We start from the raw sequence: 11794 nt of genomic DNA on the forward strand, positions 1-11794 counted from the left end.
CGAGTATCCTGCATCCGTAATAACTATTACATTCAATGTGCTGTAAGAAGATCGTTGTTTGTTTGCCTTTTATATGTTTACGTTTGCAATAAGTATAAGCAAAATGGAAAAAATTGTAAGCGATAATGCAAGGAAGTACTTTTTACCCTACCGACCATAGCGTCGAGATACTGGCTATGTGGGTTGTATGAAGTTTCCCAGTATAAATATTTATATAGGTAAAATACATACATATTCGTACCTACTACCTACGCTGTGGTCGCTGTGTAACAATTCTACAATCATTGCAAGAATTTCTTTTAAAACAATAGTAATATGTGTAAGGTACAGTCAGCCAAAAAAGTGGTTTACCACTTTTCGATCAATAGAGTCGAAAAGTGGGAAACCACTTTCATGGCTGACCGTACAGCAAACAGATCAGTTACAATGGCCCCCCCAGTCGAGAATTGCCCCGCTTTATCTTAATCGAAATAATCGCGGACAGATGTACCTACAAAGAAACCTACGGATCCAAATGAAAATCTTATTTTTTGTAAACGTTTCAATAAGAATACTTTTATTACGCGGGCGAAGCCGCGGGTAAAAGCTAGTTTCTCAATATTTTTTTAAATAATGTTAGCTTTCGACATTGAGTTCATAATTTTCATTGATTTTGTATGTATACTGGCCTTTATCAAATTATCGGTAGATATAAACGTGCCTTAATAAGATTGGCCCTTTTAAAAAAATAAAACATTAGGCGGGAACCGCATAAATCTTGACAGATGTCACCGTGAAAAAAAGGGTATAATCGGCATTATGGAAAAACTAAAAAAGGCAACCGTATAACCAAGCTGTGATAATTTTAGGAATTTGTGTATTGTATTGTTAATATCGGCTGTGATTGTAACCCAAACTGTTCAGTACACAGATGTCATATATACCATAGATCAAGCAAACGTATCTACTTAGCGTGTCAAATGAACTCAGTGAAATCCACTGAGTTGTCCGTCTTTACTCGCAGCTTGCAGCTTTCGGGCGTCAATTTTCGTAAGTTGAAGTCAACCAAAACATAAAAAATGCCTCGTTACGTGATATTCAATTGCAACAACACGAAAATTATGAACAATCGAGAGCCTGAGACATATTTAAAATTACAGGCAAGAATCAACTTCAGTACAAAATTTGACACGCTCGGCCCCTATACAAATATATGAATTTGTTTCTTCTATCTAAATTAAGTTCTGTGGTTCAGTATGAGATTGGCATTGTAATAAAACAAAGAGCAAGGAGAAGTTCTTTCATTTAAGACCGGAGCATAGCCTTCAATAATGTGCAGGAGGGTAATTTCGCATCACAGAAATGCTGGGATAATTTAGAAAGAGGAGTCTGACATATCAGAATCCTCTTTAATAATGGTGATTTTTATGTGACTTTGTAAATTAACCCACTGCACCTTACATCCATCGAATAATCAGTCACTGCACATTGTTTAGGAAGTGCCCTACCTTCGCTTCGTGACGTTGATGTGTCTGTTAACTTAGCGGGATAACAATCCAACACGTTGTTTTACAATAAGAACGAAACTCTATGAAAGATAAAATTCAGGAAAGCTTACGGCACTGGTCCCACCGCGAGCTAGTAAACTATGAGCTATCGGCTATAAAAACGAACAAAAGATAATCACTCCCGCGTAAATAAAAGAGACACGTTTATAGTTACTCGCCCAGCTGCGGTGAGCTATCAATATCGCCGTGTCTCTGGAGTGCTTATCTTTTGTTCATTTTTATAGCCGATAGCTCATAGCTTACTAGCTCGCGGTGGGACCAGTGCCTTACTGCCGATCAAACTTTGTTATATCGTCATTTATTTAATGTAAAAAATATTCTTCAGAATACTATTCGCAAGGTTATGTCGGTACACTCTTTTACCATTAACTTCTCTTTCACTCCAACGTATGAGGAAGAAAGTGATAGATGTGAGGAAAATGATGGTTGATATATCTTAGAGTCAGTTTATGACATTTTGATGGGATTCAAATAAGGTCGTTTGTTGGAAGTTTGGAGCCTCCAAACAGTAGTTATATGTAGTATTTTCTTATACTACGTCGGTGGCAAAAGGCGTACGGTCCGCTTGATGGAAGGCGGTCACCGTAACCTGTGGACGCCTTGTATTGGTCGAAGCTATTGGTGCATGTTCTATTCGGTAGGGATGTAGTAGAGTTTAATAAATGAAACACATGTTGACTCTCCAAGGCATCAATATGTAAAGTCGATTAGAATACAGATAGAATAAGCTGATCATTATGAGTAATACAGTTTCCATATATAAAGCATCTAGCCTACTTAATCTAATTAGGTATGCTTACACATCACACCTTCCCCCTATTTTTTTTTTTTTTTTTTTTTTTAGAAAAGAAAAAAAAAATATTACACAAAAAAATCATGTTTAACAAACTTTCAAATTAACCTACAATAAAAATACAGGTCAATCACTTTTATGTGTTATTGTATAATACGACACGCTCATAATTATGGTGAGGTGATTACTCTCTTAGGTTACGATAACAATAATATAATGAAATGTGACGCACACCTGGTGCACCGATGAGTCAATGATTATGACTAACTTATTACTAGCATAACTCGTTACATAAAATAAGGAATAGTTCTATTTTTATGGATTACATTTTGTTTATTTCCTATAGAAACTTTTACATTAACATCCATGTCTTCAATAACAGAGTATGGACCTAAATACACTGGGTCCATTTTTTCACGTCCTTCTTTTTTCACTAATAATAAATCGCCTATTTTATACTTAATTGGATTACATGTTTTATCATATCTTTCTTTTCTTAACTGTTTTGACATAATTAAATTATTTCTGGCGTCTTCCTGAGCCTTTTGCAATCTATACCTTAAAGCTATCGGATAATCATCGAAGTTATACACAGGATCTATATTATTATTAGTTATATTAGTTGGTAAATTACAAAGTTTTCCGAATACTAATTCGAAGGGAGTATACTTAGTTTCAGAATGCATAGTCGTGTTATAACTGAAGCACCAGAATTGAAGCCAGTTGCTCCATTCGTGAGCCTGGTTATCCGTCTGGATTCTGAGGAAAGCTCCCAGGGCCTTATGAGAGTTCTCCAAAGAACCGAGACTCTCATGGTGATATGCCGTGGATTGTATCTGATTTATTTTTAACAATTTACACGTATTTCGCATAGTTGAAGAAATAAATTCAGAACCTCGGTCTGTTGCTATCTCGCGCGGGATGCCGTAATGTAAAATAAAACCTTCAACGAATGCTCGCGCGACCGTTTCGGTCTCTTTATTGGGTAATGGGTAAGCCCATACGTACTTAGTGAGCTCGCACTGTATCGTCAATATGTAACTATACCCGTTGTTATCTTTAGTTAAAGGGCCAACTAGATCTAGATACACTTTTTCACATGCCGATGTGGCTGTGGTAGTAATAGACATCGGTTCTTTTATGTGTTTATGGAATTTTTGCTTTTGGCATTTATCGCATTTTTTTACAAAAGCTTTTATGTCATTTTCCATGCTTGGCCAGTAGTAGTGACGTTTTATATTATTCGTCATCCTACGCATACCCGCGTGTCCGCTAGTGGGTAAGATATGAAAATCATTCATGATGACTCGCCTGTCATCTTTATTCTTTACTTCTTTTGCACCCTTTATAATACATAGTCGTGGCCCGGACCACTTACTTATATTTTTTATATGTTGAGCTAGCTCTTTGATAATCTTTTCATTGTCTTTGTTTTTAATAACGCATATTTCGTTAATGTTTATAATATTGCAGAAAGCTTCCAATTCCCTCATGAAGAAAGCTCGTTTCATACATGATAGGGATACTGGTGCAACGCTAATAAGTGACAATGAGGGTGTATATACAAACGTATTGTTTCTGCTATAAATACAATCATTCATTTTCGCACACTTGCGATACTCTTCTGAATTAAAACTTAATTGTGTTGAATTGTTAGGTTTTTTTAGAATTTCGGCCACGTTTGGGTGATCAATCCAACCGTTTTGGAAATCCGTAGTGCCGGCATTTTTTTGCCTTTCTTTCTCTTCCATTCGCTTCTTTTGCCCACGTGTTGTTACGAACATAACTCTTTCACTCATGTCTTTCAGCTGTTCACTAGTTATCTCAACCCTTGATAATGCGTCTGCAGCCACATTATCTTTACCTTTCAAATACTCTACCACAAAATCGTACTCCTGTAAATACAATTTGAACTTGGTTAGGCGGCTGGAGGGATCCTTCATGTTAAATAAATAGACTAACGGCCTATGATCCGTAATTACTCTGAAACGTCGTCCAAATAAATAAGGTCTGAAATATTTTATTCCCCACAAAATAGCTAAAAGCTCTTTCTCAATGGTGGGATAATTTTTCTCCGCTTTGTTCAGGGGTCTACTGGCGTAAGCAACAGGTAAACCATCTCCGTTTGATAAAACGCAGCCTATCGCTATCCCTGACGCATCGGTGTGTATTCTAAACTCGTTATCTTCTGAAAAGTTAGGATATTGTAGCAATGGTGGGTTACTCATTGCTGTTTTTAGGGTATTAAATGCATCTGAACATTCATTAGTCCATACAAAGTCTACGTTTTTTTTAAATAAATTATTTATTGGCTGAGCTATTTCGGCAAACTTCGGAATAAATTTTCTGTAATAGTTCGCAAACGCTACGAACCTTCTAGCTTCATCTTCATTTTTTGGAGTTGGATAATTTTTAATCGCTAAAATTTTGCTTGGATCTGGTTTGATTCCATCTGACGTAACTAAATGGCCTAAATATAAAATTTCCTTTTTTAGAAACGTACATTTTAGTGGGTTAAGTTTAAAGTTGACTTTCCTCAGCCTCGAAAATACGTCTATTAAATTTTTGCTATGCTCCTGAAGATTTCGTCCCATGACGATAATATCGTCAAGGTAAACGATACATTGTAAGTAATTCAAACCCGTCATTGCAACTGTCATCGCTCTGCTAAACGCACTAGCACTCGTTTTTAGACCCATTGGGAGGCGCTTCATTTGGTAGTGCTTATCAGCCAAAAATGCCGTGTATTGCCTACTCTTAGGGTCGAGTTTTACTTGATAGTATCCTTGATTAAGGTCCAAGGTGCTGAAATAAATTGCACCAGACAGTGAATCCAATATCTCGGTAATATTCGGTAATGGAAATTTGTCATTCTCTATACGCTCGTTAACTTTTCTGTAGTCAATTACGACCCTCCATTTCTTTTCCCCGCTGGAATCTGCTTTTTTAGGTACTATTAACAAAGGACTAGCCCATTCCGAATAGGACTCTTCGATTATGTCATCTCGTAACATTTGATCGATTTGTTTTTTAATTTCCGCTTTTTGAGAGTGAGGCAATCTGTATGGCTTACTGTAAACTGGAGATTCATTAGGCTTTAAATGGATTTTTTGTTCGTAAAGGTTCATGGTATTCAGCTTATCACCTGGTAGGTGAAAAATATCGGCAAACTTAGCGCAAATACTTGAGATGCTGGCGTTTTCTTCCGAATTTAAATAATTCAATTTTAACAAAGAAAGCAACAGTTTCACTCTTTCGGCGTTATTTGGACATTCATCAAAATTAAGAACGTCAAATTCCTCCAGTCGCCTAATTTCGGGAGTAACACACTTAATCCTCACAACCTGCTCTCGCGTGTTCAATAGTTTAACAGTCAAATTACCATCCGTACTTCTAGACAAAGAATTTGCTATGAAAATACCCTCGCATACTTCGCTGGCATAAACAACAAAATCTCCCGCGACATTAATGGGAACTTTTACAAAAATTTCACTTCGCGAAGGTAACTCAATGAATGATTGTTCGTTACTGCTATGTGTAGAGTAAACGCGTACCGGTATAAAGGATGTGCGGTTACCGTTTTTCAATTTCAAAACGTCCGTTTCAAAATCTATATTGCCTCTATATTTTTTAAGAAATCCTGACCCAGGATCCCGTCCGCGTCAACCGGTAAATTTTCAAAAACATGAAATTTGTGACTAAATGATTCATTTGTCTCATAAAATAAATCGAGATAGCTGTAACCAACAGATGTAATTACACCGCCTAGCCCATTTACGTTTGTTGTGTGTGGGTGAATCATCGGAGCTGTTGGTCTTATCGAACCATATTTGACTGCACTCAATGACGCTCCGGTGTCCAATAGCCATGTCAACGACTTTCCATTTACGTGAAGCTGAACTGAATTCACGTTACCGAAGGCCATAATATAAGGTAAGGTGTTAGTTACGAAAAAACTGAAGATCAGACGATCTGGCTGGTGACTCGTTCGTGTCATTGCACTCACGAGCCGTGTTTACGTACTGCTTATTATGGGGCTTACGGGGTCCGAAACCGTTACCATTATGCCCGTAGCTCTTACGATATCCATGGCCGCGTAAACCACCCCTGAAAGCGCCACCGCCTCTGCCTCTGGGCAAGTAGGAAGCGCGTCCTTCGGTTTTCCTGTACTCGTACTGCGGGTGTCTCGCTGCACCTACCCTACTGTTGAAATATACATTTCCACGACCCGAAGCTATTTGGGCTCTTGCACCCCTACCGCGCACCGCGAACACCTGCTCTGAGGGTGTTGGTGTCATCGCAATCTCTTCATCCTTAGCACCCTGTATTGCGTCTTTAAGAGACGTGTAATTGCGAGCCGATATTACCGTACTTAACCGGTCATTTCGCAAACCACTGGTAAACCTGTGAATAGCCTGCCTTTCATTAAGGGGTTTTAGAACACTGTAAGCACTCGAATCACCATTGGCTTGTGAAATTGTCAGCTTGACAAAAATATCCTCTAAATCTCTACCGAACTGCTCTATACTCTTTCCCGCCTGCCTAGCCGTCTGCAACTGTTTCTGCAAAGCGGTATCCGACCTCCGAGTTAGCAGATGAAGTTTCATATCTGCAATTAAACTCGCTACTGTGGTATAGGTACCTGTTAACCGCAGTTTTGCATTGTAAGACAAACGTGTTTTCAAAACGAAATTTATCAACACCGGGATGTCAGCTTCGACTATCATTGTCCCATACAACTCTATGGCGTCGATTAATTGCAAAGAAACCTTTTCAGTATCATCCATGACGGGCAAAAGAGAGACTGCCGTCTTCAAGTCGAAATTCGATTTGGAACCCATGTTTGAATTAATTAATTGTTGCGATTCCCCGAACAGTTGCAATATTTTAGCATATGCTCTTTCGACTTCCGCAATATACTGTTGTACCTTATTGTCGAGGGGCACTTCCCCCTTTTCTACCTTTGAAATATAAATCTCTAAATAGGCATTATACTCGTTATAAACCGACTTTGCTTCCGAAAATTTTTCCTGCCCTAACTTCTCGCTTCTTCTAACTGGCCCAAGCTTAAGCAAATATTCCTTAAAATAATTAATGCGCTTATAAAATTCTAAAACATCTGGCATAACTATAACGAGCCTTAAGCTAATATAACGCCACACGATAAGGTCTACGCCTGCAACTTAAGGAAGCTATTGGTGCATGACACAGGCGCGTTGCCGACCCATTAGAAATTTGTACTCCTTTTGTTCAAGATAATTAGTATAGTTGGTCATTTATGTTATGAGATATGTTTTACCAGATGTTGATAGAATTAGAACATGAACTAAATTTTCTTCCTGTTGTAGTACCTAATATCAATAGTTTCTAATAAAATTTGAATAATAAATTGGTTATAAACCGAAATAGATATCATACACGAAAGAAAAAACGACAAGGCCCACTGGTGGCCGAGCCGAAAAAAAAATTGTTTGATTTGTTCCCTAGTTGTAATAACTTGGTTTTAGAAATTTTAAAACGTGAAACTACAAAAATTTTAACACTTATCCACCACTTACTTATCTATTAAATTAAAATAGGTACCTAACGGTATTTTTTATTCAGTAGGATTATATACGTGCTGTGTTAATATTAAGTAAGGTGACTAAATCTTTGTTGTTTTATTTACCTACTCCATATAACTGTACTCTATAGTAAATATATCATAAATTAATATAACACGGTAGTAAGTATGTTTAAAGGTAGTTGGATCCTAAATGTATTTCATAACTATTTAATCATAATAATATTAAATGATAAATAAATCATAAAAAAGTATTTTTTGGGTTGTTTTTTTTTTTCTTATAAATGGGCTTACTGTTGGCCACAGACTAGCCAAAGGCAAAGACGTGGCCTACGATGGAGTGAGCTCGCCCAGAAGATGCCTGTTCACTCTTGATTTGAAGGTTGTCGGGTTATATGAGCTCGGAAATATACAGTGTTTAAATTAAAATACAATATAATAAATAAAGGAATTTATTAATTTACTTAATAATACTTAATTATTTGTACATTTACTGAACACGGTTTATATTTACAAAGATAAAAGCAACAGAAAAGTTCAATGTCAGTCGTTATCTTGCTACATGACAGTAACACATAATTATGACTCATATTATATGGCATAAATTGGCAGTAGACAGATAATTAAGAATTTTCTAAGACTATCCTAAGAAAATTATGTACATAAAATTGATGATGTATAAAGTTTTACAGTTGACAGCTTGAGTATGTGTTTTACATTATTTTCAGATTTTATATTAGCAATGTGAACTTCACAGTCGATATTGACGACGCCTTAGATAGTAAGAAAATTTACAGTGATTGCAGGACTATGGCTTGTTAAGATAGTGTGTAGATTATGGACTCCAGGAGATGGTGTTGATGATGTCCTTGTATGAAGATTTACAGTGATTACATGAGTATGGTTTGTATTCTTTTGTTTATCCTTTGGCGATGGTAGCGGCTTGACCGACCACAGCGACCGCAGGTCCAGCCTTGATGATGCCGTCTCTCACGTGCTGTCCTACTCGCTCCTGAAAATAAAAATAAAAAAAATAAATTAACGCTGTCTATGAGGCGAGCAAGTAAATCGATACTCTGACACATCTAGTCTGTCAGTGGAAAAAGGCGGTAAAAATATCAAGGAAGAAAGAGTTGTCCCAATTCTGTCTGTTGTCTACGAACCAAATTGTTTACTATAAAAAAAAAAACTTATAAATTGATAGTAACATGCAAGCCACAAAAAGTAGTTAAACATTTTGTAAACAACTTTGTTTATAGGAAAACACCGTATTACTAAGGTAATCTTATTTAATTGCGAGCCGGGCCGGAAATTAAATTAGAAAATGCCCTTCTGAATAGGATAACGCCTACGGACAGTGAAAAGTAGGATAAGGAAGACGGAAGGCTGGTCGCACACTACCGATTTTTATTGTTATGGCACTGGTCCCATCGCGAGCTAGTAAGCTATGAGCTATCGGCTACAAAAACGAACAAAAGATAAGCACTCCCGTGCAAATAAAAGAGACACGGATTTTGATAGCTCATCGCTAGGCGAGTAACTATACATATCGCCGTCTCTTTTATTTGCACGGGAGTGATTATCTTTTTTTCGTTTTTATAGCCGATAGCTCATAGCTTACTAGCTCGCGGTGGGACCAGTGCCTAATGCTATGGATATTTTAATATTTTACGTATCGGCATTTTAAGTTGACGTTAGAGGCATTTTACATTTTTTTTATAGCCTATAATGTGTCCCACTGCTGGACAAAGGCCTCCCCTGTTTTCCGCCACTCGTCACGGCTTTGTGCATGCTCTCGCCAGCCGCCACAAAATGAGTCCAATTTTTCCGCCATCTCATCTTTGGTCTACCTCAGCCTCTGGTAATTTGTGGCGCCCATTCGGTCGCTACCTTGGCCCATCTCTCCGAATGCATTCGAAAATTTGGCTATTTGCATGAATAATTTGATTTAAGTACTTTCACATTGGTTTTCAAAATTGAAATTGCAAACCCACACCTGCAGTAATAGAAAATAGTTTAGAAGTTACCTTTAGGCAATGCTAACTTCAAAATTATAATATGTCAAAAGAAATGTATCAAATATTGCGAAATTTTATATTTATTCAAATATACATACATACATACAATCACGCCTGTATGCCATAAAGGGGTAAGCAGAGCACATGAGACTAATAAAGCTTCAGTGCCACTCTTGGCAAATAAGGGGTTTAAAGAAAACGAAACTGTGACATTGCAGTGACAGGTTGCCAGCCTCTCGCCTACGCCACAATTTAACCCATATCCCACAGTCGCCTTCTACGACATCCACGGGAAGAAAGGGGGTGGTGAAATTCTTAACCCGTCACCACACAGGCTATAGGTTATAGGCTATAGGTTATTCAAATATGTAATTATTTATCTCATATAAAAAACAAATAAGCAGACGAGTCTAATCGCCTGAAGGTAAGCAGTCTTAAAAGTATATCAAGTACCTATCTACGCTCTTTTCCTAAAAGTTTTAAGGTTGTATCAGTTCGGTAATGCAGCAGGTGGCCATAGGCCATAAGCCATAGACCATAGTACATAGGCCATAGTACATAGTTTATAAAATCAAATTACAAAATAACAAAAATCTTTCCTCGGGTCTTTCATTTGTAGCCGGCCTAAGACCGACCGTAGAGTCTTTTCAGTCGCGATATTGGAAAAATTCGGAACAAATTTGTCCAATACTTAGGGCTGCTTATTAAAAATCTTTATTACTTCTTTATTTACAGAATACAGATTTTGCGAGCTGAAATTTAATAATACTAAGAAGACTAATTATGTTTAGGCCTGAAAATAAATTCTAGTTTTAACTTAGGCCCTTTTGCACCAACCACTTAACTCAGGGTTAGTGGGCTGTCATCTGTCAAATTTCATATAAAATGGTGGGTTAACCCTCGGGTTAACCCTCCATATTCGTTGGTGCAAGTGGCCCTTATTAATTTAGAAATGAGCTTATCATGTGTCTTTACACATTTACGATTTATTGTTCTGAATAATATTTCTACGAATTATATTTAATAAAAAGTTGTGATGAGAAAAAAAAAACTTAAATTGAATCATTATTAGAAATAAAATAAAACTAACAGTATAATATTCACTTTAACCAATTCGCTGACACTACGTCAACAGCCGAACTACTGCCGCAGAAAGGACATACCCGTATAATAATTATGTATTTTCAGTGACAGTACGTCGACAGGCGGAGCACTGTCAGCGAAAAAGTTATTAGTCTAGAATCGAACTCGCGACTTACAGATACCACCCCACCGGTCTACCAAATAAGGTTCCAAGACTCGAACCAAACATTTTCTGCAAAAGGGACTAAAGAAATAAAGTAGTAGGGACATCTAGTGTAGTAAGAGTGTTCCAATTTTGGAAGCTCATTCAAAATTATTTAATATTAAGTTAAATATGCAGGTACTCACAAGTTTCTTAAACGGCTTCCATCTCGGTTCTGGCGCGGCGCCCACTGAGCACAAAGCAACAAAACAAGCGAAGAAGAAGAACAACAGCTTAGAGAAATCCATTCTTAGTTCAAATATAGAACAAAAAACAAACGAACGTCGTCAATATGTTCAAATAAAGAACAGAGAATAAATGAACGTTGTGGAACGTTTAAAAATCGAATGAAGCTTCTGCTCATCCGAATCCTTATATACGTTAAACGTTTCACTACTTACAAACTACAACATACTGTTAGAACAAGCAACATTCTACCGTATCTTAAGGAAATACAGTCACAGCGAAACGCAAAAGATCCCGTTAATACAATACAAGTTTCAGTTGTTATTGAAACGTTGAAAAATAAACTGTATGCAGTTGTGATAAAAGCGAGCTTGGACGCAAAATGTTCTGTTACTCGGGTTA

General features: G+C 37.2%; 1 protein-coding gene across 1 annotated transcript; it reads right to left on the reverse strand.

The window, feature by feature from the left end:
• Positions 1-8339: 8339 nt before the first annotated feature.
• LOC125238406 (cecropin-like) lies at positions 8340-11552 on the reverse strand. The gene is made up of 2 exons (XM_048145732.1): positions 11353-11552; positions 8340-8915 (listed from the first exon to the last, which is right to left on the reverse strand). The coding sequence occupies exons 1-2, from the start codon at positions 11452-11454 to the stop codon at positions 8823-8825; spliced, it is 195 nt and encodes a 64-aa protein (XP_048001689.1). The 5' UTR covers positions 11455-11552; the 3' UTR covers positions 8340-8822.
• Between the last annotated feature and the right edge of the window lie 242 nt (positions 11553-11794).

The sequence above is a fragment of the Leguminivora glycinivorella genome, chromosome 23, assembly GCF_023078275.1.
Source record: "Leguminivora glycinivorella isolate SPB_JAAS2020 chromosome 23, LegGlyc_1.1, whole genome shotgun sequence".
Taxonomy (NCBI): Eukaryota; Metazoa; Arthropoda; class Insecta; order Lepidoptera; family Tortricidae; genus Leguminivora; species Leguminivora glycinivorella.

Excerpts from the sequence above, each read along its gene's own strand:
- LOC125238406 (XM_048145732.1), bottom strand. The coding sequence starts at position 11,454 with ATGGATTTCTCTAAGCTGTTGTTCTTCTTCTTCGCTTGTTTTGTTGCT. Across the intron at positions 8,916-11,352 it reads GGAAGCCGTTTAAGAAACTT|GAGCGAGTAGGACAGCACGT; the intron begins GTGAGTACCTGC and ends TTTTATTTTCAG.